Source organism: Corythoichthys intestinalis, chromosome 22 (assembly GCF_030265065.1).
Source record: "Corythoichthys intestinalis isolate RoL2023-P3 chromosome 22, ASM3026506v1, whole genome shotgun sequence".
NCBI lineage: Eukaryota > Metazoa > Chordata > Actinopteri > Syngnathiformes > Syngnathidae > Corythoichthys > Corythoichthys intestinalis.
Genome location: NC_080416.1, coordinates 26,456,017 through 26,483,869, shown reverse-complemented (window position 1 = coordinate 26,483,869; position 27,853 = coordinate 26,456,017). Strand labels below are relative to the sequence as shown.

The following is a 27,853-nucleotide window of genomic DNA, read 5'->3' as shown; positions in this document are numbered from 1 at the left end:
GTTCAAAAACAATGATTTTTCCCTACTAACTTTATTACAGCCGCTTGTAACGGAACGAAATTCAAGACACGTCTGCCACCCGGACACCTTTAACGGACGCACGCGCCACATTATGATGGATGCGGCCGGTTACTGAGTGAGAGATTTACTCCTGTTCAAAAGACTGGAAAATAAATTTGTGTATGATACAGGCAGGGACCCGGCGGTCGCGCTTCTGTGCACAAGTTTTTTTTTTAGCGTGAGAGGGATGAGAGATAAGTTTGTTGCTCCTTGTCTTTCAGTTGTCCAGCAGTAGGTTCAAGTCGTGTTAATTGGAAAAAGTCCCTAGTGTTTTGCTAAGTCCTGTGTGCGCCTATCAGAAGTGAGTACATGAACCCTCTTGTACTGTTTAGCCTTTATTGTTGTTGTTTTTTTTTTTTTATATGCTACTAGTTAGCGCTATGCTAATTCGGGACCTCGCTAATATGTATTTCCATTTCAAGTTGTGCGTTTTTTGGTGGTGCACATAAGTTACTCCAAATGCAGAACGTTTAAAACCAGGATTAATAAGTACAGCGGTAACACGACAAACATGCAAAATAGTACAGAAATCTGTGAAAACAAAGTATATTGGTTAAAAGAAGTCTTATTTCGAAAGTCCCACCCCTGGATTTTACATGAACAAAATTGCACGGACAGTAGGCCGGTCGCGATAAATTTTAGTGTGCGATAATTTATCTCATAAATTATTGCAATATGCGATATTATTGCGCCCCCACCCCAATTTTTTATATTTTTAAAACGAATTTAGAATAACACAGTGAGAATACAGTATCTTTATAAATAGATCAAGTATACTCATTTAAACGCGATAAATGTTTACTCTTAAATTCAAAAATACTTTTTAAGAAATCACAACTAAAAACAATAGACCATGCCTTTTAAGTAAAAGACAACAATGTATCGCACAGAAACACAGAATAAATAAAATGTCTTTTTCAAGAAAATAAATCAAATTGCACTTTATAACAAGCATTTCAGCAAATGAAAACTTTTCCCCTCATAGCTTCCGCTATGGCATTCCATGTGTAATATTCCGATTGTATGTTTTCCGAGGCACCCTGAACGCAACGATGTTGTTTTGTTCATGTGACGCGGCAGTGAGTGAGAGAGAGACACACACACAGCCTGCCAAGAGCCAAGGGGTTGCGGAAGTGTTCTTAGCGCCGTGTGTTAACAAAAAACAAAGTTGTCAGCACGTCGTGTGTTTGATATCATTGCCAGCAAAACACACATAATAGGACACCATACAGCTTCCTTTTTAATGTTGTCCTTATAATGATGATCTGCTGCATCATAAATCACTTTGTGACTTTCCACCTCCATGATGGAGCGTTCTACGTCCATGTTCGCTGGTTAAACCGTGAATAAGCAAGTGGGCTGTTGACTCCAGGCCCGGCTCCGCCCATATTGACGGATGCGTCTCCGGCAAAAATAAAAAATAGCCTAAACCATCCGGCAGGCTCCGGCACGGTGGAGATGTTCCGCAGTCAATCCGGAGCACTGACGCAGCCGGTATAGACCCTACCCACGTGACGTCACAACTCCTTCCTCCTGACTGGTGCCGCCCAATTGTCCGTGAACACATCATGTTTACCTGTTACGGCTACGTACAATCCTCCTATTTACGACGTGTTTTTCTGCTCGTTAACATTAATAATCAAAATGGTGAAGGCGTGTGTGGCGGTCGGTTGCAATAACAGAGAAGATAGACGGAGAAGACGGAGAGACTTGAAGTTCTACCGGATTCCGAGAGCCCCGGAGAGAAGAGAGCGAGATGGGCTGCTGCAATTCGACGAGAAAACTGGGCTCCAAACGATTACCACAGATTATGTAGTAGTCATTTTATATCTGGTAAGATGCATTTAATATATATTTAGAGGGTTTTGGGCTGACAACCACAATTAAGATCATTGCTAGGCTAATCGCCGACAACATACACGTACGTATGTAGTGAGAGTGCTATCGCTAAACCATATAAACATTAAAAGCCCTAACTCCATTGACAAACGACATGTAATACATTAGACTTGACAGTGGATGTTAGCAATAACAAAAGATTTTGAATTGAAAATTTCGTATCTCACCTTTCCAAGCACAAGATAGATTCCTGTCGAATTTTCGTGGACGAGGACCTGTTTCACCCAACCAGCAACGAAGTATTTATAAGCCTCCAAGCTCTTAAAGTTTTTCAAACTTTCGTGAGAATAGGCTGATTTTGTTTGGACAAGATAGTTGTACATATCAGGGTAGCTAGTAGATGTCAGGCAAATACGGTGGAGACAGCGGGTCGAAAAACATCGATTTAGGCATCAAATATGGATCTGGCGAATGGATAAACTGAAGCTTTTCCACATAACGCCTTTTATGCAACGCATCAAGTGAGTTTACGGCATCCGAAAGCACCGGGTCTTCCATGAAATGCATTATAAATTGCTCGATCAATTGAGACCATTGATAATACAGACACAAAATGACGGACAAGGGGGCGGAACCATACAGCGAGCAAGTGATTTTGTGACGTCGGTGGGTAGGGTCTATACATTGAACAATAGGATATAATGGGAACGGATTGGCTCCGGCGCCATTTTTGCATGATGCAAACCCTTCAACATTCGTTTTCTACAGAATCCTTCTGCCTTACACCTATTTGTTTCTACACAGAATTGTTCATTAGCCTACTAAAACAAGTTGTGTGGAAAAATTATTGCTATTAATCCAGGCAGATATTTTGTATTTTGAGTTATTGGTTATGCACTGAAAAAAAAACACTAATGCGTCAACTACAGACATAAAGCATATCATTTAAATTGGTTGTGCTTAATAACCAGTGACAAAATGAACAGAACTTACCTCCCATGCCCATTGTACTAGAGGAACTCATTCTCATTTCTCTCTCCCTCTGAAAAAGAAAAAAACGAGAAACATTAAAATCAACCGAAAATCCCATTTCTCTCTTCATTTACAGGGTGTCTAACTCACGTCCATGTAGCTGCCCATCCTGTAGGTCTCCTCTCGTTGGCGTCTCATTTGTTCCTCCAGCTCCCGCTTGCGAAGCATCTCCTCTTCACGCCTGCGACGTTCTTCTTCTTGTCTGCTCGTAAAGAGTTGATGCTTTAAGTATGATATCAACACCTTTGTGGATATAAAAAGCATAGTACCTCAATTGCAGCTCCTTCCGCTTTTTCATCTCCTGACTGTGCATCTCTTCCATGCGCCGAAGTTCCTCCTGTCGCCTCATCAAATCTGCGGGGGAAAGTGAAATTTAGTTCAGAGGCACCAAAATGGTCCTGAACACACATAATGGTGTTTTGGCAGCCTTACCCTGGCGGAGCAGGTTGGCCTGGTGCTCGTGGTAAGCGTCCTCCATCTCACTTTCCAGTTTCTCGCGTGCCTCGCGCATGTTCTTCTCCACCTGCTGCCTTTGTTGTTTTTCCATCTCATCCAGTGACTTCCAGCGCTTGGAGTACTCAAACTCAAAGGTACCGGGACGGGCAAAGCGCGGGGGTTCCTCTCGCTCTCTGTTAAAAGGAAAAAAGGGAAAGAAGAAATTTTTACATCAGTTGTTTTCGTGAACGATGAGTGGAATATTTTGTCGACGAACAATTTTTTCCTAACAATGAATAGACTGTAACAAGCAAAAAACACGTCTTTGGAGACAAACATAACGAGAATTAGACAAAAATATGCCCTAGTTTTTGTCACGTTCACAATGCGTAACATTTTATGTGTAGTTAGCCTGCGTCGTAGCAGTGTCTGGTTGTGTCACTCATCTGACGTGCTGCGCTCTTCCAACTCACCAGTGTCCTCTCAGGCTTGCTTGTTTTGAAACACACGGCAAGATTTGTTTTCTTATCTTGGCAAGAGAGAATATGAAATGCTGCTTTAGCCTTCAAAGGGCTGTCCTGAGTGATCATCAAACACTAAATGTAACTCTTAGCGTTAGCATAGCATTCATATTCATGTTAGCATTAGGCTAGCATCCTCTTTAAAAACTTTAAAAAAAAAAAAATTTTTTTTTTTTTTAAACACAGTTTGTGGCGTCCAGGTGGAATAATTGAAAATAATGTAGTTTTCATGTTGAGTATGTATTATCACTAAGTTGACGTTGTCCTTGCAGACACTACAATATGTGCTTCTTAATGTTCATTCGAAATTATTGGAAGCATTTATTTATTTTTGGACTAAAACTTTTGAATTTGAAGAGACGAAACCCTTTTGAGGAAAAGAAGACTAAAACTACACAAAATTAGTTTTCGTCAGCACAAACTAGACAGAGACATTTTTGCCTTTCATCCACATGCACATTTAAATAAGGGTTCCTAAAAACACCGTGTAAAGACAAGATTTTCGAATTCTACGGTTGTGGCGCCATCATGTGGACACTGATAACCGAAGATTCAACTGTTGAAACATCACTGACCGCAACAAACTTTGTCACTACGTCATGCATGCTAAGTTAGCATTTGGAGTAAATTAGACAAGTGCTTTTTTGCTTCCATTTATTTACAAACTCTTGCAGTGCTTCATGTTGAAGAAGACAGGCGAAGGATGGGTGTATTATGGACAAGGGCTGCAGCTATCAAATATTTTAGTATTCTACTGAAAATTCTATCGATTCATTTTTTTAAAAGTAGCAATTATAAATATACATGAGAAAATGACATTTCACCAGATACTGAACCATTTTTAGACAATTAATGCCTTTATTTTAGATGTACATTGTTGAAAACAGCCAACAATTGTTGTAATGTGACCAGAAAAATAAAAACAAATTCACTGCTTTCACTCAAAAATACAGGAGCTTACCAAACAAAAAAATTCTTATTTCTTACCTAAAAATGTCATTACAGTTGATGACACACATCACTAGTTTATCCCACGTGTTTCAATTAATTAGCCATTTGTGTCAAGCTATTTTTAAGTTTTAGTTTAGTTTTAGGTTAGTCTAAATTGTATGTACTGATAGGATTTCAGGTTTTTGCAGTGTTCAAAATAAATGTATGATGCGTGCTGTATTGGAGCACATTAGGCAACAGTGCTCCTTGGGGTTTTATCCAGCAATGACTACCAAGCAAAAATTGACAGTTAGCTTTATTATGTTTTAATTTTACACACTTATCCCTCTAGAGCGCTGTGTTTTTACAGATTAAACAAAGCCTGTATGTAAGACACGTTAGCCACGCATTGACAGTAGTCAAAATTCATAGAAACCTAGCCCTCTGCAGGGCTAATGTTACGTTAGCAAGGTACAGTAAGTAGAGGTGTGCAAAATTTCCGATTCTTAGATTATTCGCGATTCGGCCGTGGAAGATTCGAGAACGATTCACAAACATCCAAATTCCGATTATTGAAATATGCGAAGTAAAGCGGAAGTGCGCCGCGCGGTCTTCGGGACGGAACAGAGCGAGAGTAGCTAAACATCATGCTTCCCATTTCCCGGCCCCTCGGGTAATGCCAATGCTCAACTCACGGCTCTAGCTCAACTCATGCAACGAGATAAAAAAACACAACAACATACCTGACTGCTGCCGAAAAGCTGCTACAAGTACTGTTACGGTGGCTATCATTTATATAGGACTAGATGCAATATAAATTTGGTAGTGTTAGCAGCACATCTACAAAAAGCTAGATGCGGGCGTTATAAACGGCCGCCATCTTAAAGCAGTACACTTCCCTGCAAGGCTGTTGTAGCGAACCTTCCAAGCAAACCTAATTAACTTTTTATCTAAAATACTCCTAAATCGGTAAAATATTGACTTGAATCTATCTTTAAAATAGTTTTAAAACTTTCACATGTTGAAAGTAGACAAAAGGGAAATTATGGAATAACGGGAGCAATTTTAACAAATTTAACGGTTCATTCACAACATTAAATTAATTGAATGTAGTTTAAAGCTGCTGATACAGAATGGGGACTGGAGTTTTTTATTTAATGTTATTTTGGTATATTTGTTTACTGCTATATGTTAACTTGATACTGAAATAGTAGTGTGGTTTAGCCTGAGAGTATTTTTGAACAATTTTGGAACTAATGTACAAAACATAAAAAAGAAAAAAAAGGAGGGGGGTGCATCAATAATCGTTTTATAATCGAATCGGAGCCTCTGAATCGTAATCGTAATCGAATCGTTAGGTGCCCAGAGATTCCCAGCTCTAACAGTAAGGTTCTTATTTAATAGCGCTGAGAAGTCTACCGCTTTAAGATGGCAACTGTTTACGAACGTCTGCAAGTTCGTCACATAAATGTGATATCTCTGAGATGCATCAGACACTACCACCGTAGCATCATGTGGGCATAGTTTGTAGCAACATTGGCGTAGTTTGTTGTGGCTGTAGTAAAGTATTATTGCTTCTTCCTCTACACACCATCAGCCTGCTGTGACGCTTTAAAAGTAGTCCGGGCAAAACGTCATGATTAGAGCTGGCAAAATTAAGATTCCAAAAAATGCCTCGATCGGTTTTTAAAATCGAGTTACTCCAATTAATTGAGTAACCGTTTCAGCTCTATTATGAACGATTATTTTTCCACCATTGTTATGAACGTATTTAAATAAAAGAATGCGGTTGGCTGTGGAAGCTTTTTTTTCTTCTTTCATCAAACTTGCTGGTGTGGATGTAATTATTTTTACCGACATACTAGAGCAGGATTCTCTGTTTTAAAAACCCTTGCTAGGTGTAGACATGGCCTAAGATTAAGAAGTATTATCGTCCAAAACACAAAGACGAAAATTAAAAGGGCTCCCAAAAACAACACTGTTTTACATTAACATTGTACTCAAAGAGGAAAAATACTACAAGGGACATGCTTACACTTGATATCTGGGGTTCTTCTGTGCCAGCTTCTCAGGAAGTCCATCTTCATCATCGTACTGCTCAAGAGGCTCCACAACTATGGGCCTCGGTGACCTGAAACAAAACCACGACAGTACGTTTTATAATGATCAGTCCTAAAGACAAAGTTGTCTATGATTGGGGAGGGAGGGTCTGAGGCAATAATTCTGAATCAAACTTACGTGGTAAGCAGAAAGACACCCTCGTTGCACCGGTCCAGTGCCTTCCTAGCGGCGGGCTTTGAGGCAAACTCAACAATGCCCTTGCCGGTGGCGCGCCCACGGTCGTCAACGATGACGATGGCCCTCTCAACCATCCCGAACTGGGAAAATGCCTCTTCCAGGAGCTCGTTGGATACGTACGGGGATAGGTTCTTCACTGAAAGAGCCGCAGAGTGTGTGGCGAAGCGGACTCGGAGGTTTCTGTTCCTCATCGGCAGGTCATCCAATTCGGCTTTAGCGATCTCTGCAAGGGCCCGGGACTCCTGGAAGAAATGTATTACAATGCTTTAACATGGAAATCAAAATACTCTATCTTGCATTAATGATTACAATGTTAAATCTCACCAGTCGAATGAAGCCAAAGCCTTTTCCTTTGTTGATAAAAACTTCACTAGGTTCTCCATACTTGGCGAAAATCTTCCTGAAATGATCCTCAGTGATATCACTTGGAAGGTTGCCAATGAACAGACGGCATCTTTGTGTGTATGTTTTCTCGCCAGGTTTCAGCAACATGGACAGTGCTGCCTTGAAATTTTGCTCCTTAACACACAAAACAAAACAAAATAATGTTTTAATGTCGACTTCTAATGCTTCAAAATTAAATGTGACACTGGGGCACACATATGTGGGTCATGGCATAGTTTTTTTCGTCGCCATTTTTAATCTGCGAGTTCAGTTTCCTTTCGACGGCCAACTGCGAACAAACTCAACTTTATTCATTCTTAACGGGCAATTGACAATATATACGTGTACATATATGCATACAAATATATCGAGAACATGAATATATATATATTTTTTAAAACCAATGCATTGTGTAACTGTGGCGAAGGATGTTTTGGACAAAATGGCGGATTGCAGGCGGCGACCACAGAGGGTGCGTTTAATTTGTTAAATCCCGATGGGCGGCTACACGAGACAAAAGGGGAAACTCATTACTGAAAGGGTTCTTGAGAGCACCGCCCGGTCAGAGTGCTTTATAATAAAATTGAACACGCCGTAAGTACAAAAAAGCCATTCTCGTCGAAACCGAGTTCTAAAGAGTATGAATCTTGACGCAATTATTGTGAAATTTATTGTGTAAAATGTGGATTAAAAACACAAAAAACTAACCTGGCTTTCGCCTGTGCTCATGCCCGCGGCCTCTTGCTCCTCCGGCTCGTTAAATGTATCCTGATTTTGTTGGTTCTGTTGCGGTTCCATCATCTGGTTCTGTTGGTTTGCTTGGAACATGCCAAACCGCTGGTTCTGCTGCTGGCCCTGCCTCTGTTGGTTCTGCTGATAGCCTTGCCTCTGATTCTGTTGATTCTGCTGATAGCCCTGCCTCTGGTTCTGTGGATTCTGCTGATAGCCCTGCCTCTGGTTCTGTGGATTCTGCTGATAGCCCTGCCTCTGGTTCTGTGGGTTCTGCTGATAGCCCTGCCTCTGGTTCTGTGGGTTCTGCTGCTGGCCAGGCCTCGGGTTCTGTGGGTTCTGCTGTTGGCCAGGCCTCTGGTCCTGTGGATTCTGCTGCTGGCCAGGCCTCTGGTCCTGTGGATTCTGCTGCTGGCCAGGCCTCTGGTCCTGTGGATTCTGCTGCTGGCCAGGTCTCTGGTCCTGTGGATTCTGCTGCTGGCCAGGCCTCTGGTCCTGTGGACTCTGCTGCTGGCCTTGCCTCTGGTCCTGTGGACTCTGCTGCTGGCCTGGCCTCTGGTTCTGTGGACTCTGCTGCTGGCCAGGCCTCTGGTTCTGTTGATTCTGCTGCTGGCCAGGCCTCTGGTTCTGCTGATTCTGCTCTTGATCAGGCATCTGGTTCTGGTCCTGACCAGGCCCCTGGTTTAGTTGATCCTGCTCCGGACCAGGCCTCTGATTCTGTTGATCCTGCTCCGGACCAGGCCTCTGGTTTTGTTGATTCTGCTGCTGGACCGGCCTCTGGTTCTGTTGAGTCTGCTGCTGGACCGGCCTCTGGTTCTGTTGAGTCTGCTGCTGGACCGGCCTCTTGTTCTGTTGATTCTGCTGCTGGACCGGCCTCTGGTTCTGTTGATTCTGCTGCTGGACCGGCCTCTGGTTCTGTTGATTCTGCTGCTGGACCGGCCTCTGGTTCTGTTGATTCTGCTGCTGGACCGGCCTCTGGTTCTGCTGTTGGCCTCCTCTCTGATTCTGTTGATTTTGCTGTTGGCCTCCCCTCTGATTTTGTTGTTGTTGTCCTCCCTTCTGGTTCTGTTGTATCCCTGTCTTCTGGTTCTGCTGGTTTGCTTGCGAGCTTGTTTTCAGATTCTGTTGGTTTGGTTGAGGGCCTGGCTTAGGACTCGTGAGCGTGGATTGATTCTGCTGCGGTTGTCGTCCGCTAGCATTTCCAGTAGGCGACTTGATCTGTGGAGTCGTATTGGCCTGGTTCGACTGGGGCGATGTAATTTCCTGCTTGACCTGGGGTTGATTCTTTGTCTCCGTGACAGTGGTCGTCGGATTCTCTTGCTCCTTCTGTTTGTCCATAGGGCCTTTCATCGTGAGAGCAGGCCCGGGGCTTGGCGGTGGGATGAGCGGCATGCTCTGGTTGTTATGGGTCTTCTGGTTACCCGACTGCTGTCCTCGGTTGAAGTTATTGTTTCCTCCCCGGCGATTCTGGTTTTGGAAAGGGTGGTTCCTGAAATTGGGGCTTCCCATAAAATTACCCCGCATCGGACCGCCACCTCCACCACTTCGGCGAGGCTGGAAATTATTCATCCCCATGCCGCTGCGATTATTAAAAAATCGAGACATCGTTCCTTACTATCAAATGTATGTGTTCAAATCGCACAAAAAAAAAGGTTATGAAGGTAACACGCTACAGTCCCTGTGACTTTAATGTGTCAAAATGGCGACAAACGGTTGCGTTGAAAGGCGTCTTTCTTCCTCCGGTACATAGGCCCCGCCTTGTCATGTCATTGGTCAATTCCCCTCTTCTGCCACTTCATTGGTTGATTTTCTTTACTGATGACGCTTACCTCAGCCTAAGCACGTAATTGGTCAATTTGGAAAAGTAGGTGGGACGGAATACACGTTATTTCCGGGATAAAATGTACACAGAAATCTGTACAAATATATTGCAAACAATTAGGATTTTGTAAATTGTGGTATAGTGTTATAAAGTTTCTTTTTACAATACTATACTGTCAAGAACCTGTTTATGTTTGTATATATAATTGTGTAAAAAAATATTCACGGAATACAACCGTTTACACCACTAAATTTATTGCGCCACGAAGTAAATTGTTATCGCATTTTATTTGATAACGACAGACAGCGAGTGTACGTCGTGACTTGCTTGGTTTCTGAATATGTTAGTGGTTCTCAAAACATTTTACTCCAAATACTAGCATATCACATCAAAATCTCATTATGATAAACAGCTAAATGTGTTTCAGACTGAAGTATGCTTTAAAGAAGCAAAGGCTAAATTCTTCATATGCGCCAACCACATAAATAACCACACTCTACTTTTACCAAAACAACAAAAAGGACTAGTGCTGCAACGATTAATCGATTAACTCGAGTATTCGATTAGAAAAAAAGATTCAAATTAAATTTTGCTGCTTGAAGTATTCGTTTAATTAAAGTGGCGTTGTAAAGGTTTATTTTGAAAGTGTTTGCATTTAGTTTTGATTTTGGTGGATACAATGCCCTCCAGTCTGCCCAATTTCACATGGCTGAATCCAGCTGCTCCATGTTAAGACCAACATAAGCCAAGTTTTTGTTTGAGCTAATGTTTTTTTTTCAATGCATTCGTAATTAAATTAAGTTTTATTTTGCAGTTTTTTTGCTGGAATATGCGTCTGAACAATTGTTAAGAACACTTAAAAAAAAAAAAGTTAAGCGTTTATAGCATTTAAGCTAGTGGACTTTTGCTATGTAAGTTAGCCATTGTTCTTTTGTTGTACATAGATCCTTTTTTTTTTTTTTTCATACCATTCGAGGCTCAGCTCAGATATTTGAATTTTTCATGTTCCCTATCTGATTACTCAATTATTCTAACGAGTTAATCGATTGACTACTAAAATAATCGATAGTTGGAGCCCTACTTACAATTTAGACTAACTTAAAACTTGATTAACCAGAACTTAAAAATAGCTTCACACAAATGGAAATTCAATTGACAATCATGGGAAAACACCTAACTTTTAAGTGATGTGTGTTATCAGGCATGACATTTTTAGGTAGGAAATAAGATTTCTTTTTATAAGATCTAGAAGCTTTTTGAGTGAAAGCCGTGAAATTGTTTTTCTTTTTTCTAGTCACATGTGAGATGCAATTGTAAGCTGTTTTCAACAATGTACATCGAAAATAAAGACAGTCTGAAAATGGTTCAATATTAGGTGAAACGTCTTGTTTTTTCTTGTTTATAATTGCTATTTACCTAAAAAAATGTTTCAATCCGATTACTCGATTAATCGATAGAATTTTCAGTCGAATACTCCGTTACTAAAATATTCTATGGCTGCAGCCCTAAAAAGGACACATGGCATTTTTCTTGTCATTTATTCTGCATACAGTTGCTAGGAAACAAGAGACCACCAGTCTCACATTACTTAACGGCCATCATTATAAACAACACAATAAAAGGATGAGATGACAACAGTGGCAAAAACACACAAAAAAAGTTCTGTTACACAATAACATGTAAAAACTTGAACCCAGGAAAGAAAACGAGAATCTGTGACACTGCCACACATTGAATAATAATAATTAAAAAAAAAAAATCTGAAGTGAGGCAGCAGTCAGAGGACAAAAATCAACTGTTATTTTGTGACACAACCGAGACATTCATTGATTTGTCAAAAACAATCAAAGTGGATGTCTTCTTCCTTTGCCCCAAGCTTTTCCAAACGAGTGCCAACAGAAGAACACAAGGAGAGTAAAAACATTCATGGGAACGGGAAAAAAACGCAGAACACCTGGCAAAAGTATGTATTTTACGCACGCGTGACTCCTTAGAGAGACATTTCTTTGACCACAGATCAAGTTCTTCAGGGTTAACTTTTGTTTCTATTCTTGAAATCACTCTTCAGTTGCTTTTTACCGGAGCCGTGCCAGTGTACTATTGCCATTTTATCAGCGAGTTCGACTGAAACTTGCCAAAGGAGGGAGATCTACTTCATGAGCATTTGAAATATGGAGTTTTTTTCAGAGCAAGCAACAAAAACTCCTGATCGTTAAAAAAAAAAGCACTCGGAATCAGGAACGAAGGTTGATTGGTAGATAACAAAAGATGTATCAGGACACAGGAAGTTGATAAAAATGAGAAACATAATCAAGAAGAAAACGTGAGGAATGTTTCGCATTCTCCCTCCAAAGGCTATGAATTGCGAGGATGAGGACTTTGGGTTATTATCATGTTTAGAATATCCAATTTGCGTGCGTGTGGAAGGAAGTAGGGTGCTCATGGCTGTTTCCTGTTAGGGGAATGACAAATCAGGGTCGGGAGGGCGAGAGGTCAGTGTCACGAGGGGGAGTCACAGTAGGGTTGAGGTGAGGTCAGATTCGAGGCAAGTGTTTCTCGATGAATTCCTTTACTGCCAGCATCTCCTGCAGACGGACAGGACAGAACAGGATTACCACAAGTCATCACAAGTAGAGATGTCCCGATCTGACCACGTGATCGGAAATCGCACCATTTTGCAGCCGATCGGGTTTTTAATTTAAACAAATATATTTTTCTCCTTCACGCTTATACAGCCTTTCACCCACACTCCCGCTAAGCAGTGCGATCAAACTTTTTCTTGGTTACCAGTGCAGCTGGCGTTTGGTACTTAAAAGTTAACAAATATTGACAGGTTTGTAGCTTTGATCTGGCCAAAGAATACTCAATAGCTCAATGATCAAAGCCACAAATTTGTTAATCATTGTTAAGCTTGGTACGCAGGAGCAGTTTACATGGCGACTCTGCGACACGAAGACGCAATGACTGTGTTGCGGAGTAGCCTCGCGTTCGTATGGTGTCGGCGAAGACGGAAGGCAAAGACGCAAACCTTGGAATCCTGCCTCCAAAGTGGAAGAATTCGATCGCGAGGGCTTGAGGGGGGCTTGCTCCGCATGCATATCAAAAGTTCCGGCGTTTTCGTCGTGTATCATGCGGGACCGCGCCGATAACTTCGGCACTCGTACACGTCACATTGGGCGTGCGCAGCGGTGCTACTAAACATTAAAAACAGCAAATATGGTGGAACGTCTGCTTTAATTTACTGTTTTTATACTATATTTAATTTAGATATGTAGAATGTTTCCATTTTTGTGCCTTTTTGAACAAAAGAAAATGCCATTGCATGGAGTGGAATGTTGTCTTCCACACTGAGGAGATCAAAGTGCATCATTCGCTGTCGCCTTGTAAATCTGTACTGCCCCCTAGGGCCTGGCAAGACATCTACATCGTTTTCATGCGGAATTGCGACATTGTTCGAATGGAGACGGAACCATATACCGTATTGGCCCGAATATAAGACGGCCCTGATTATAAGACGACCCCCTCTTTTTCAAAACACAAGTTTGAAAAAAGACTTTTTGAACACCAAATTAATTTTTATACAGAAAATAACTACAGTACATCTTTGAGAGAAAAAGCATGATATTTTTAAATATGTAAACTAAAGTGCAATCACATTCGTAAATGAATGGCTTCTGGTTTTTGAAATGTAAATAAGCCAATTTATTGTGATAAAACAACAAAATTGCAATAACTGCATTAACCATCAAAGTGAGGTGTAATTATAACTGTAGTCTTGAAACAAATTTGAATAAGGAAAAACATTGCAATAAAATAATGCAAACTGGTTAAACTTGAGAGTAGCTGAGATCTGTCATGACAGAACATCGCTTCAATGATATCTGGCGCCATCTAGTGTTGTGAATGGGTATAATGAGTAGACCCCGAATATAAGACAACTCCCACTTTTTTAGTCTTATTTCAATGCAAAAAACACTGTCTTATATTCGGGCCAATACGGTTAATGCAAACATGAAATTTTTCGTCTTCTCGGAGAGTCACCATGTAAACGGCCCCAAAGTCTGAAGTGTGCTTTGACAACTCATTCATTGTGTAAGTGATAGGCTGTTCTCGGCAGCGTGAGCATCAAAGCAAAAAAAACAACTTTTTTTCCCACTATGGAATCGGGACTCTGTATCGGCAGATTCTTAAAATCAGGTGACTGACACAAAAATATGCGATCGGGACATCCCTAATCATCACACATCATCAAATTTGGTACCTGAGTGCAGGATGAGTGAGGCACCCCTGGATAGGTTTTGAAAGTTATCATCTGCGGGTTGACAATGTATTTGAGCTTCTCCGCTGTCATGGCGCCAAACTGCACGGGGATCATTTCATCCTTCTCGCCGTGGCACTGCAGGATGGGCAGGTTCTTGTTGCCGCTAAACGCCTGGACGACAGACGAACCCGCATGTCATTGCATTTGCCGTGTGTGTACACTTATGTACAATTAAACCTATGTACCAAAGGGAAGCTCTTGTGAAGCGGCAGCCAGCAGCTGAGGGCTACCACGCCGGCCAACTGGTGCTGGCAGGTCAAGGCGGTGTACAAGGACAATGCCCCGCCCTATAAAGGGAAGTAGATATCATTTCGGGTCAAGAATTTCACTTCAGTCTCTTTCATTTGGACCTTTTATTGTATTAAAATATATTTCTATATATATACATTATATAGATATTACGGCTGTCAAACGATTAAAATTCTTAATCGAGTTAATCACAGCTTAAAAATTAATCGTAATTAATCGCAATTCCAACCATCTCTAAAATATTCCATATTTTTCTGTAAATTATTGTTGGAATGGAAAGATAAGACACAGGACGGACATAAACATTCAACATACTGTACATAAGTATTGTATTTGTTTATTATAACAATAAATCCACAAGATGGCATTAACATTATTAACATTCTTTCTGTTAAAGGGATCCACAGATAGAAAGACTTGTAGTTCTGAAAAGATACATTTGAGTACAAGTTATAGTAATTTTATATTAAAACCCCTCTTAATGTTTTCGTTTTAATAAAATTTGTAAAATTTTCAAACAAAAAATAGACTAGCGTCTTTAACTACGTAAGGTAGTGATTGAAATACACCACAAGGTGTCAATGGCGAGTTTGAAATTATTTAGAGATCTAGCCAAGGCAAAGTCTGAGTAAGTTTTATTTTGCAGAGCTATTTTGATTGGGAATGCCAGTTCTCTTTGCATTGAGCCCTTTTCTTTTTGTGAACATTATTTTTTTGAGCGATAGGAATATAATTTTTGCTGTGCTTTCACTAAATGATACTGTAGCGACTTAAATGTTCCATCCAAATGCATGATGGGAAGTTGGGCAACCATGACTATCAGTGGTGGCTGCAAATGGTATACTGTATGTTGTGCGTTGTGGTCAATTAAGCGGGCTAAGAAAAAGTCTCCTGTGACCGATAAGAATATTATTTTGGTTGTGCTTTCACTAAATGATACTGTAGGGACTTATCTGTTCTGCCCAAATGCATGATGGGAACTTGAGCAACCATGACTGTCAGTGCTGGCTGCAAATGGTATATAGTATGATCTGCGTTGTCTTCAATTAAGAGTGTTAAGAAAAAGATAGTCTCCTGTCATTCTACCCCACGTCGTTCACCACAATACTTATATTTGTTGTGAAAGAGTTGCCAAATCTGAAGCCAATAAAAAGTGCGGTCCAATGAAAGGCTGTGTCCACTCGCATTTCTCTGCCTTTTCGCTCTCAGTGTGCTAAAACGGTGTCATTGTGAACTGTTTGAGGCAACGCGTGAACGGGTCATTCCATGCATGCGTTAATTGCGTCGAATATTTCAACGCGATTAATTTGAAAAATTAATTACCGCCCGTTAACGTGATAAATTTGACAGCACTTACATATATATACATACATATATATATACATACATATATATACATACATATATATACACATACATATATATATACATACATATATATATATATATATATATATGTAGTAATACCTCAAGATACGAAATTCGTTTCGGGGTGCCTTTCGTAGCATGATTGTGTGTGTGATTGTGTCAAAGTCTGAGTAAGTTTTATGTGTATTTTGCATAGCTATTTTGATTGGGAATGCCAGTTCTCTTTTGCATTGTTTAACACTGTGAGAATAGGGCCTCATTAATACAGACTGAAGCAGTTTTCTTTTTGTGAACATTATTTTTTTTGAGATATAGGAATATTTTTGTTGTGCTTTCACCAAATAATACTTATGTTTGTTGTGAAGGAATTGCCGAAGCTTATGCCCATAAACGGCGTGTCTAATGAACGCCTATGTCTACTCGCCTTTCTCTGCCTCTTAGCTCTCAATGTGCAAAAAACGGCGTCATTGTAATCGGTTTAAGGCAATGCATGAGCGGGTCATTCCGTGCATACATTAAATGTGTCAGATATTTTAACGTGATTAATTGAAAACAATAATTACCGCCCGTTAACGCGATAAATTTGACAGCACTAATACATATATACATATATATATATATATATATATATATATATATACACACACACACACACACATAAAGACAGTCTCGCCAGTCCTACCTGAGAGAAGCCGCCAAGCATGATACGGTTAGGAGGGATGCCATTTTTGGCCTCATGTTCAATAATGGCCTTGACTGCAGGGAAGACCAGAGGTAGAATAGTGGGGAAATTAAACACAGACCACACAGTAATCCAAATTTAAAATGCTGTTATAGTTTCTCTACTTTCCCCGATTTAAGATATACAACTTCACCAGTTGGGGGAGCTATAAGTCTTCGTGTTGATGTTTGTAGTTCAACTTTAGCATCTAATAAATCTTACTTTTGTCAGCCGCCGTTTTGATCCCAGCCTCATCTTCCGGGGTTTCGGGGCTGAGGCCCATGAGGTCGAACCTGTGCAAAACATGTAAAATGTATCAAATATTGTAGTTTGTGTTGTTGCATCTGCCTCTGAATCAACAAATCTTACCAGGCGGGCATGACGACGTTCATGTTGAGTGTGACAGGGATTCTTGGCCTGGAAGAGAAAAGAGGGGGCTCTCAGAAAACAGTAACGACCCTCTGTGAAGTTTGCCACTCATCAGACGCAAATTTATGTATTTCATTTGTGCTGAAAATTTTTTCCTATGTGCTATTGTTTTTGAGATTTTGTGCTGCTATTTTTTTTTCTGAGATATTGAGATCATTTGATTTTGAAGTGATGATATCACACAGCCCCCCATTTATTGCAAAATGCACACGCAATGATGCCATTCGTTTATGCTAGCTACATTTGCGCTGTAAAAAAAATCATTTGTCCTGCTATCATTTTATAGATACAGTGTATCACAAAAGTGAGTACACCCCTCGCATTTCTGCAGATAAGTATATCTTTTCAGGGGACAGCAATGACAAAATGACACTTTGACGCAATGAAAAGTAGTCCGTGTGCAGCTTATATAACAGAGTTAATTTATTTCACCCTCAAAATATACCCATTAATATCTAAACCCCTGGCAACAAAACTGAGTACACCCTTAGAAACTACGTACATCCTTAACTAATTCACTCCCAGCTCTTTTCACCGGTGCAACCCCCTTCGCTCCTGGCCGTTTTACTGGATTTTGACTGATTTTGCAAGGCCCACAGAAAATTCTGTTCTATTGCTATGTAAACATGGAACCCACCAAAAGAAAGATTAGTCTCTCTTCTTTCAGTAGAAAAGAATAAGTTCATATCTTTTTCCATTCTTTAGAAATCAGCATTAGAAAATAGCTTAGTGTGAGCAATTTTCCAATTTCTGATGAAAAAACAGAAATTGAGCTTTTTGTAAGAGCATACATTTCAAACATAACTGACTTTAACACAGCTGTTTTTCGCTTTTGTGACATCACAAACATCTGAGTAATGTTTTCCTTCGACAAAATAACAAACAAGACAAATAGAGCTTTTGATAGCAAAGTAACAATTTATTTACTCATAAGTAACTGAGAGATGACGTCGTTGTGTCCGTGACAGCCGGGTAAACTTTTCCCTCATCGCCGCCTTTCTCATAAAGATGGATTTTTTTGAGTCGGTGCGGGGTCTGCTCGGTGAGCAGCACGGACTCAACGGCATTGTCAGCTGCACTGGTGGTCCCGGTTGTTCTGCTCGGTCGTCCAGCGCCTGGCATTCCGAGTGTCCTCTAGGTTGTTCTGCTCGGTCGTCCGCCGCCTGGCATCCTGGATGCCATCCGGTTGTCTTCCGCCGGCGGCCCAGCCGTTCATTGCCATTGAATCGGGTTTCGGGTCCTACCAAATGTGCTACTGCCTTAGAGTGGCCAGTTTTATTGCTTTAAAATGGATTTTCAGTTTTGTGCTTAGGAGCTAAATTGAATCAGAACCCAGAGATGTCTCTTGTATTTAAAAAAAAAAACAAAAACAAAAAAAAACAAAAAAAAAACGTAAAAGATGTATAAAAATGTCTTTGGGACACTGAAACAATTCAAAATAGAACGTATTTATACGTTTTTGGGAGCAAATGAGTTAAATGTCCAAATTGAGTACTGCTTGTCAATTTCCCTCCAAAATGTCATGTGACTCGTTACAGGAGTGCTGTCAGCATTGCTACAGAGAATGAAGAGGTGGGGGGTCAGCCTGTTAGGGCTAGAACGTACGCTGCACTCTACATTAAATTGGTGTGCATGGCTGTCACCCCAGGAGGAAGCCTCTTCTGAAGATGGTACACAAGAAAGCCCGCCCGTCTCATCGGACCATAGGACATGGTTCCAGTAATCCATGTGCAGTTTGCGGGCTTTCTTGTGTACCGTCTTCAGAAGAGGCTTCCTCCTGGGGTGACAGCCATGCACACCAATGTGATGTAGAGTGCGGCGTATGGTCTGAGCAATAACAGGCTGACCCCCCACATCTTCAATCTCTCAGCATTCCTGTAACGAGTCACATGACATTTTGGAGGGATGATAAGCAGTACTCAATTTGGACATTTAGGGATGTATGTAGTTTCTAAGGGGTGTACTCACTTTTGTTGCCAGGGGTTTAGATATTAATGGCTATATTTTGAGTTATTTTGAGGGGAAAATAAATGAACTCTATTTTATAAGCTGCACACAGACTGCTTTTCATTGTGTCAAAGTTTAATTTTGTCAGTGTTATCCCATGAAAAGATATACTTAAATATCTGCAGAAATGCGAGGGGTGTGCACACTTTTGTGATACACTGTATTGAGATATTAATTTCGATGACACAAATCGCAGGACCATCGTCGGCTAACCAAGCGTACCAACTCTCTCAATAACGAGGGGTGTCCCAACAACTAGCGCAAACATAGCACACACTAATGGCACCCCTTGGGGTCCATTTTGCAGAAAATGGGGGGCTTGAGATATTAATTTCGAGTGATGATGTGACAAGATAACGAAAATTTTTACGGCACAATCGTAGTAAAAACGATTGGCACAATTTTTAATCAAAATCGGGGCTGGTTGACCTCGGATTCTCCTGTAAGAGAATTTGTTAATATCTCAAAAACGATAGCAGCACAAACAAAAACTTTTTCAGCACAAACCTAGCAAAAACGAATGACATAATTTTTCTATAAATTTCAACATCTGAAGGGGGGGGGCAACTTCACGGAGGTCAGTAACGAGCTAAAATGACTAGCTTGACTGTCGGAAAAGGGAAAGAAGGGAGGTTAATCCTTTTAAGGGCACTCACGCGTGGGGGCAGATGAATTTGACGTGAGGCAGCTGGATCCCCGTCAAGGTGTCGGCCCACCCGTGCCTGAAAACACAAAAAGAGTTAAATGACTTTTGATTTTTTAATGTATTTTGATGAAAGTTAAGTGGAATTAAATTTGTCAAGAAAGGCAGGCAACACGAGATGCCAAAAACACGTGCTGGGAAATTAGTCGCCTAAAGCTTTAAATGTTGATGCAAAGTAAAGGGTTCTTGCACCCTTTTAAAAGTCAAATTTAATGGATTTAAAGTTTTTAAGACCTTTAAAATATAATTTAAGACCAAAATATGTCACAACAATTAGTGATTTTTTTTTCTTTCACAGTAACTGTGTTTTTCTTCTTTCATGTTCGACTCGACTGCTTTGACCCCCATTTTCCCTGACGAAAAAGTCACTAGAGGTGGGAACCTATGGGTACCTCGCGATACAATTTGCTCAGCAAAGCTCACTGTGACAGCCCTGGTCGTTTAATTGTTGTTTTATTTTGAGACACCCCGTCAGCGGATCCTTGTCTCCGCCAGCTGGCTGCCTCCCCTCCCAACGTGACGTGGGCTGATCGACACAGAATGCAGACGTCGTGGCCGCCGATGATTGGCCACCGAAGGACGCCGTCAAACTTCAAAATTTCAGCCGCTGTCAACGGACGGGGAGGTTGTAGCATTCATGTCGCGTACCTCCTCGCCTGCTGTTTTTGTTTAATTATTGTTGGAATGGAAAGATAAGACACGAGACTGATACAGTGCCTTGCAAAAGTATTCGGCCCCCTTGAATCTTGCAACCTTTCGCCACATTTCAGGCTTCAAACATAAAGATATGAAATTTTATTTTTTTGTCAAGAATCAACAACAAGTGGGACACAATCATGAAGTGGAACAACATTTATTGGATAATTTAATGTTTTTTAACAAATAAAAAACTGAAAAGTGGGGCGTGCAATATTATTCGGCCCCTTTACTTTCAGTGCACCAAACTCACTCCAGAAGTTCAGTGAGGATCTCTGAATGACCGATGATGATAAATAGAATCCACCTGTGTGTAATCAAGTCTCCGTATAAATGCACCTGCTGTGTGATAGTCTCAGGGTTCTGTTTAAAGTGCAGAGAGCATTATGAAAACCAAGGAACACACCAGGCAGGTCTGAGATACTGTTGTGGAGAAGTTTAAAGCTGGATTTGGATACAAAAAGATTTCCCAAGCTTTAAACATCTCAAGGAGCACTGTGCAAGCCATCATATTGAAATGGAAGGAGCATCAGACCACTGCAAATCTACCAAGACCCGGCCGTCCTTCCAAACTTTCTTCTCAAACAAGGAGAAAACTGATCAGAGATGCAGCCAAGAGGCCCATGATCACTCTGGATGAACTGCAGAGATCTACAGCTGAGGTGGGAGAGTCTGTCCATAGGACAACAATCAGTCGTACACTGCACAAATCTGGCCTTTATGGAAGACTGGCAAGAAGAAAGCCATTTCTCAAAGATATCCATAAAAAGTCTCGTTTAAAGTTTGCCACAAGCCACCTGGGAGACACACCAAACATGTGGAAGAATGTGCTCTGGTCAGATGAAACCAAAATTGAACTTTTTGGCCACAATGCAAAACGATATGTTTGGCGTAAAAGCGACACAGCTCATCACCCTGAACACACCATCCCCACTGTCAAACATGGTGGTGGCAGCATCATGGTTTGGGCCTGCTTTTCTTCAGCAGGGACAGGGAAGATGGTTAAAATTGACGGGAAGATGGATGCAGCCAAATACAGGAACATTCTGGAAGAAAACCTGTTGGTATCTGCACAAGACCTGAGACTGGAACGGAGATTTATCTTCCAACAGGACAATGATCCAAAACATAAAGCCAAATCTACAATGGAATGGTTCAAAAATAAACGTATCCAGGTGTTAGAATGGCCAAGTCAAAGTCCAGACCTGAATCCAATCGAGAATCTGTGGAAAGAGCTGAAGACTGCTGTTCACAAACACTCTCCATCCAACCTCACTGAGCTCGAGCTGTTTTGCAAGGAAGAATGGGCAAGAATGTCAGTCTCTCGATGTGCAAAACTGATAGAAACATACCCCAAGCGACTTGCAGCTGTAATTGGAGCAAAAGGTGGCGCTACAAAGTATTAACGCAAGGGGGCCGAATAATATTGCACGCCCCACTTTTCAGTTTTTTATTTGTTAAAAAAGTTTAAATTATCCAATAAATGTTGTTCCACTTCATGATTGTGTCCCACTTGTTGTTGATTCTTGACAAAAAATTAAAATTTTATATCTTTATGTTTGAAGCCTGAAATGTGGCGAAAGGTTGCAAGGTTCAAGGGGGCCGAATACTTTTGCAAGGCACTGTATATACATTCAACATACTGTACATATGTACTGTATTTGTTTATTATAAAAAAATCCAGAAGATAGCATCAACATTATTAACATTCTTTGTGTTAAAGGGATCCACGGATAGAAAGACTTGTGGTTCTTAAAAGATAAATGTTAGTACAAGTTATAGTAATTTTATATTAAAACCCCTCTTAACCCTTAGATGCACAAACCGAAAAACCAGCAATAGACTTCATCCTTCCTTGTATTTTATCATCAATGATGAAGAGCTCCCATGCATCTTTTTGGTGAGACAGCGGTGCTGAGCCCTTGTGGAGGCACTGACTGATTTCTGAGGATATTGTGGCTCTGTGTTCTGCGCTGGGTGGGAGGTAATTCTCTCTAGTAAGAGCCCTACCAACTCATTCTGTTCGCCATGATTTGGAAACCCTCTTCTTCAGAGGACACATAAGTGGAATCTTATGAGTCAGATTGATGCTGTTCAGTTGGATTTCCAGGTGGACAACTGCCACTGCCACCTGGACAATAGTCTGGGTCCTCATCATCAGAAATTTCGGACACTTGAGTCCTACCCCGTCACTGCCTCTCCATCATCCAACATCTGTAGGACCATTTCAGCTGTAAATCTAGCACAAATCCGATTTTTTCGTGTTTTTCCGACTCGACGTGGACCGTTTTCAAATTCGATCCAGGTCACTTTCGTATGTGGTTAAAATCCCATCCGGGCCACATTTTTTCCAGAATGTGGCTGCGGTCTGAACTGTCAAGTCCCACAAATTGGAATTCATGCAGCAATTAATATCAAAGAGCGAAAGAGACAGGGTGCTACGGTAGCTGTACATTAGCGTTAGTGCCTAGCTTGAACGCGGCTTTTGGGGAAGGAGCGGGCTTGACAACAGTCATAAAAAAATAAAATGGGTCGAGAATAAGCCTGACAATGCTCGTTTTTTTCTCTGCTCTAATGCTCCTGTGCATGCGGGCCAGTTTGCACAGCGCATCTCGGACTGCGAATTAGAGCGCATGTGTGATACTTGAACAGGCTCAGTAGACAAAGGCAGTCTGAACGGGTACGGCAAAAAAACAGATATGACAAGAAATCAAAATTGTGCATTAGGACCTGCGGTATGAACCGAGCCTTAGTTAGCTAGCTAGTTATTAAATAGAGGTTAATTTGTTGATAAATAATAATAAAGAGTCATGAAAGACACACACAAAATACTATATGGACATAATACAGTACACGTATCAGCTCTTGCTGTGTAATATTCTTAAGGGATGTCACTTTTTACATACAGTCTGTGTGGTCCATGGTAAATTTATTCCTGACAGCCAAAGTTGATAAGAATGAAAAATTCCCATTGGATTCCATAGAAAATGCATATGGGTCATTTTTGACCCACTTGTGGAAGCTTAGGCTAGTAATACAAAAATGACAATTTCTTCAAATGTATAACAAGTTCATCAAAAATTTTAATGGCATTACATCAAAAACATGTTTTTTTTTAGGAATACCTGGAATATGAATTGGTAACAATTTTTCATTCCAAAGATATTTCAAGATAACAACCTCACTGGGTCATTTTTGATCCACTTATGCATCTAAGGCTTAATGTTTTCATTTTAAATTTGTAAAATTTTCATTCAAAAAATAAACTAGTAGCTCACCATTTTTGACGTCGCCAAGCGGCGACGTCACACGGGTTCCCCAACGTTCGGTAAGGTCTTTTGTGTTTTTCCATTATTGGATCGTTTTTGTTCAGCTCTGTACATTTGAGCACCGAAGCAGTCGGGGTCTGCAGCCATTTTTGTTCAACCCATTTTTTCCTGTTTTGTGTATTCTAGGAAGCCAGGGTAGTGACTGTCTATTTGTTCTTTTTTGTTACGATCAGGGTTTAGTTAGCGGGTGGGGTTTAAGCATAGATTACCTTTGTTTGTTGTTTTGGCCTGGGCTTACCGTGAAGGCAAGCTTCTTTCGTACTTTGTATTCATTTGGCTTGTGTAAATAAATTGATTTGTATCCACTTATACACGTGTGGCTCGTTTTATGTTGCGCCCTAAGTGAGTCTCCGATTTGGGACTTAACACTCACAATAACGATCTCAAGATATGGCAATACAACAATTAATGATACACGGGTCAGGAAATCATTCTAGGATATTGTACAAAACAACTAATAAACAAAACAACAAACTATGAATTGGAATGAGCTCATCACTTGTACACGTCCAATCTATTTGAATTGGGAGTGTGGCAGCGAATGAACGACTTCAAACCGATTGGACGTCTACGGCCATCAGTGGCAGGCAATGCCAGGCAACGAGTTAATTTTTGGCATTTACCTGATTTCCTGTTGGTTTTTTATCAATTCCATTTCCTGTTGTAGCATTTACAGGTCACTTCCTGTTGATTTGGGGCATTTCTGGGTCACTACCTGTTGAATTTGGGTTACTGAAAAGGAAGTGACTCAAGAATATCCCCAAATGACCAGGAAGTGACTCAAAATCAACAGAAAGTAGTCTGCAAATGCCCTGAAATGAACAGGAAGTAACTTGTAAATACAGTGGTACCTCTACATACAAAGTTAATTCGTTTCAGGACCTTGTTTGTAAGTCAAAATGGTCGTATGTCGAGCATCATTTTCCCATAAGAATACATTATGACTCCATTAATTCGTTCCACAGCCCGAAAACCTACACTAAATCCTTAATAAATACTGCTTTTACAATTGCAAATAGCAATTACAAAGAGCAAAACAAATACATTATGAATACAAATCGGAATAATATATAATAATAGTAATAATAATGTCAATAATACCTGTAATAATGTAACAAATCATGTTCTAATGTGGCAGTCTTATTTTGTGTGGTGTGCCTGAGATAGCATTCCTTTCACTTTTAACGTCCAGTTGTTGAGGGCTGTTGGCGTGTTTTTTTGCACAAGTTCTAAAATAAATGATTAAAAAGCTGGCGAGCTCTTTGGCAATGGTTGTCACCTTTTACTTATAAAGACTGGCAAACGGAGGTCGGAGGAGTATTGTCAAGCAGTTCACGTACGCGCATCCCGCGCTCATATTTTTCCATTGGTAACCCTCACCTTTTTTTTTTTCACCACCTGCTTTAACATTCTTGGAACCCATGTTGATTTCTCTCACAAGAAAATCCGCCGTGTGGGCGTCTTGCAGGAAAACAAGGAAATTGCGAGGCTGTCATAAATCATCGTATTTCGAGCATTTCGTCGGATGCAGAAACAAATGGCGAGTCAAATTTTACGTCGGATGTCGAAAAGATCGTGTGTCGAAGCGATCGTATGTCGCGGTACCACTGTACCCACAAAAGACTGGCTGTGAATACTGATTACAGTGCAACAACGTTAGACGTCCAATCCAGTCAAAATGAATAGGATGCTAAGCGCCTTCAATGGCACCCATTGAGCTAATGTATGGAGATAGAATAGTGCCAAAAGAAGTGAGGTTGTAAAATGAAAATTATCCCTGTAAAATGACCAATTTTACCTAAAAAAACACTTATATTTCCAAATTTTGCATTGTAAAATAAACATGAAAAAAAACTGGAAGGAATAAATTGTTCTACAAGTTTTTTTCTGTTTGCAAGTTTGTTTTTTGTTCTACAGGTGTTTTTTCTTCACTACGGATTAAAAATTACCAATTACAAGTGCACAAGTTTTGTCACATTCTTGTCGAGTTTTATGAGCCAAAAAAGGTACTCGTAACCTAGGTTTAAGATAAAAAAAAAAAAACTTGTAAAATGACTAATTTTAATTGTAAAACAAAAAAAGAACAACTTGTATTTCCAAATTTTGTTTTGTGAAATAAACATGAAAAAACACAATGTAAAAAAAATTTCTACAAGTGTTTTTTTTTCATTTACAAGTGATTTTTTTGTTCTACGGGTATTTTTTCTTTGCTACAGGTTAAAAACCACCAATTACAACCTCACGGGTTTTGTCTCCCCGTTGTCGTGTTTTCAGAGACAAAACTCACTTGTAACCACAGACCAAAAAAACTACTTGTACATCTAAATAATCTGTTGTACAACACAAACACTAAAACATCATTCCAAGTCGTGGTCAAAAAAAGACAAGAAAAAACACCTGTAGAACAAAAAAAAAAAATTTGCAAACAGAAAAAAAACAACTTGTAGAACAATTTATTCCTTCGAGTTTTTTTCATGTTTATTTTACAACGCAAAATTTGGAAATACAAGTGTTTTTTTTAGTTAAAATTGGTCATTTTACAGGGATAATTTTCATTCTACAACCTCACTTCTTTTCGTACTATTCTATCTCCATACTAATGTAGACACTAGACACAATTCAAGATATTGTTTGCAACCTGTTTGTTCCTCTTTTTTTTTTTTTTTTTTTTTTTTAAACACTGACACCTTTTATGCCCCTTTCCCACTGACACTAGTGGGTGAACGCGCGTTTTTTCCAAGCCGATGCAACCCACTAGCAATTGGCATTTGGCACCTTTCCCATTGACGAAAAAAAAGCAGTCTTTTTTTTTTTCCCCACCCGTCTAACCCCCGACCCCTCCTCAGCGCGTCGACAAGTGCGACTGAATTCATTCAGTTCAAAGAAGTAAACAATGCAGAGCAACATGGAAGCCTCCTTTCCGTTTGTGTTCTCTGTTTTCATGCTTTTTACTGCCCTCAAAATGATCGAAATGCAGCAAAGGATCAACTCTCTGCTTGTGCTGAGGCAACGTAGGCTACGTGAATTCTTCTTCTTCGAATAGCTTTGTTATGAGCATCGACGTAACTACAGTTGTGAGGCGTGTTAAATGGGAGGCGACTGGCACGTTGTTATGACGCATCATGTAAGAGCCTACGTCACCACGTATATTAGGGCGTTGACTGTTGACCCGGGGTTTTGCTTTCACACTGCATGACGATCAGAGCCGAGGTGATTTTAACGCGGGTCGCTTGGCGGGTTGATTGACACGGGTCGAGGCGGGTCGCTGCACCTTTCCCACTGCCACCAAAAGCAGATTGTTAGTGGGTTGACATGGGTTTTTTGGCCAGTGGGAAAGGGGTATTAGAAACCTTTTCCTTGTTGAATTCACGCTGAGACTACTCCAGTTATGCTTGTCCCAGTTTAAGTACATTCAGGGTAATTGGATTTATTTTTAGCCTAAACCGAGCCGCTTGCTTACCCTGTGTCTCCCAATCCATGTAGAAAGATCACCTGCAACAAATACAGGAAAAATGTATTTAAACCACTTGATTATTTAGACGTATACAGTATATGGCAAAGACATTAATGCAAGGTAAATTTAATTTTTGACACCGTCTTCCCACAATGCGTTGTCCAGCATCTAAATTTGCAGATATTGCATCACACGCACGCATGCCTCCTTGCAGGGCAACTGTGGGATGTGCAAACAACAATTCGAGGCGCTTTCAGCTACATGTAGCAATAAGTTGGTGGAGAGTGGCTCACTGAAAGCTTTAAGTGTGCATTAATAATAATTAAAAATGTAGGCATTTTTGCTGTAAAGAGTAAACTTATAGATTGACTGTAGACATATGCTGATTACCGGTTTCAAGGTATACCGTGGTAGGAAAACGTCACGGTTTCAAAACCGCAAAAATTTCCCATCATACCGTCCGTACGGTATTAATGATTTTTTATGTTCCAAAAATGCAGAGAAAAATCCCTTGCTACACGATGGC

At 40.5% G+C, this 27,853-nt stretch overlaps 2 protein-coding genes across 6 annotated transcripts in view; both read right to left on the bottom strand.

The window, feature by feature from the left end:
- The window catches only part of LOC130910287 (splicing factor, proline- and glutamine-rich-like), a 41,074-nt gene extending 31,103 nt beyond the window's left edge, over positions 1-9,971 (bottom strand). For 2 of the 4 annotated variants that reach the window (XM_057827438.1, XM_057827439.1), the window contains exons 1-8: positions 8,208-9,971; positions 7,440-7,634; positions 7,056-7,357; positions 6,853-6,948; positions 3,364-3,560; positions 3,201-3,285; positions 3,022-3,133; positions 2,893-2,941 (exon numbers count right to left, since the gene is read on the bottom strand). In XM_057827438.1, the coding sequence (XP_057683421.1) occupies positions 2,893-2,941; positions 3,022-3,133; positions 3,201-3,285; positions 3,364-3,560; positions 6,853-6,948; positions 7,056-7,357; positions 7,440-7,634; positions 8,208-9,833 (2,662 nt within the window). In that variant the 5' untranslated portion in view covers positions 9,834-9,971. The remainder of the gene's footprint in view (positions 1-2,892; positions 2,942-3,021; positions 3,134-3,200; positions 3,286-3,363; positions 3,561-6,852; positions 6,949-7,055; positions 7,358-7,439; positions 7,635-8,207) is intronic. The other 2 variants (XM_057827436.1, XM_057827437.1) reach the window with 1 other exon arrangement.
- Positions 9,972-11,570: 1,599 nt separating this feature from the next.
- lypla2 (lysophospholipase 2) overlaps positions 11,571-27,853 on the bottom strand; it is a 37,402-nt gene continuing 21,119 nt past the window's right edge. For both annotated transcript variants that reach the window (XM_057828168.1, XM_057828169.1), the window contains exons 3-10: positions 27,334-27,365; positions 19,802-19,867; positions 17,079-17,126; positions 16,932-17,002; positions 16,671-16,744; positions 14,557-14,658; positions 14,312-14,482; positions 11,571-12,635 (exon numbers count right to left, since the gene is read on the bottom strand). In XM_057828168.1, coding sequence (XP_057684151.1) covers positions 12,585-12,635; positions 14,312-14,482; positions 14,557-14,658; positions 16,671-16,744; positions 16,932-17,002; positions 17,079-17,126; positions 19,802-19,867; positions 27,334-27,365 — 615 coding nt within the window. In that variant the 3' untranslated portion in view covers positions 11,571-12,584. The remainder of the gene's footprint in view (positions 12,636-14,311; positions 14,483-14,556; positions 14,659-16,670; positions 16,745-16,931; positions 17,003-17,078; positions 17,127-19,801; positions 19,868-27,333; positions 27,366-27,853) is intronic.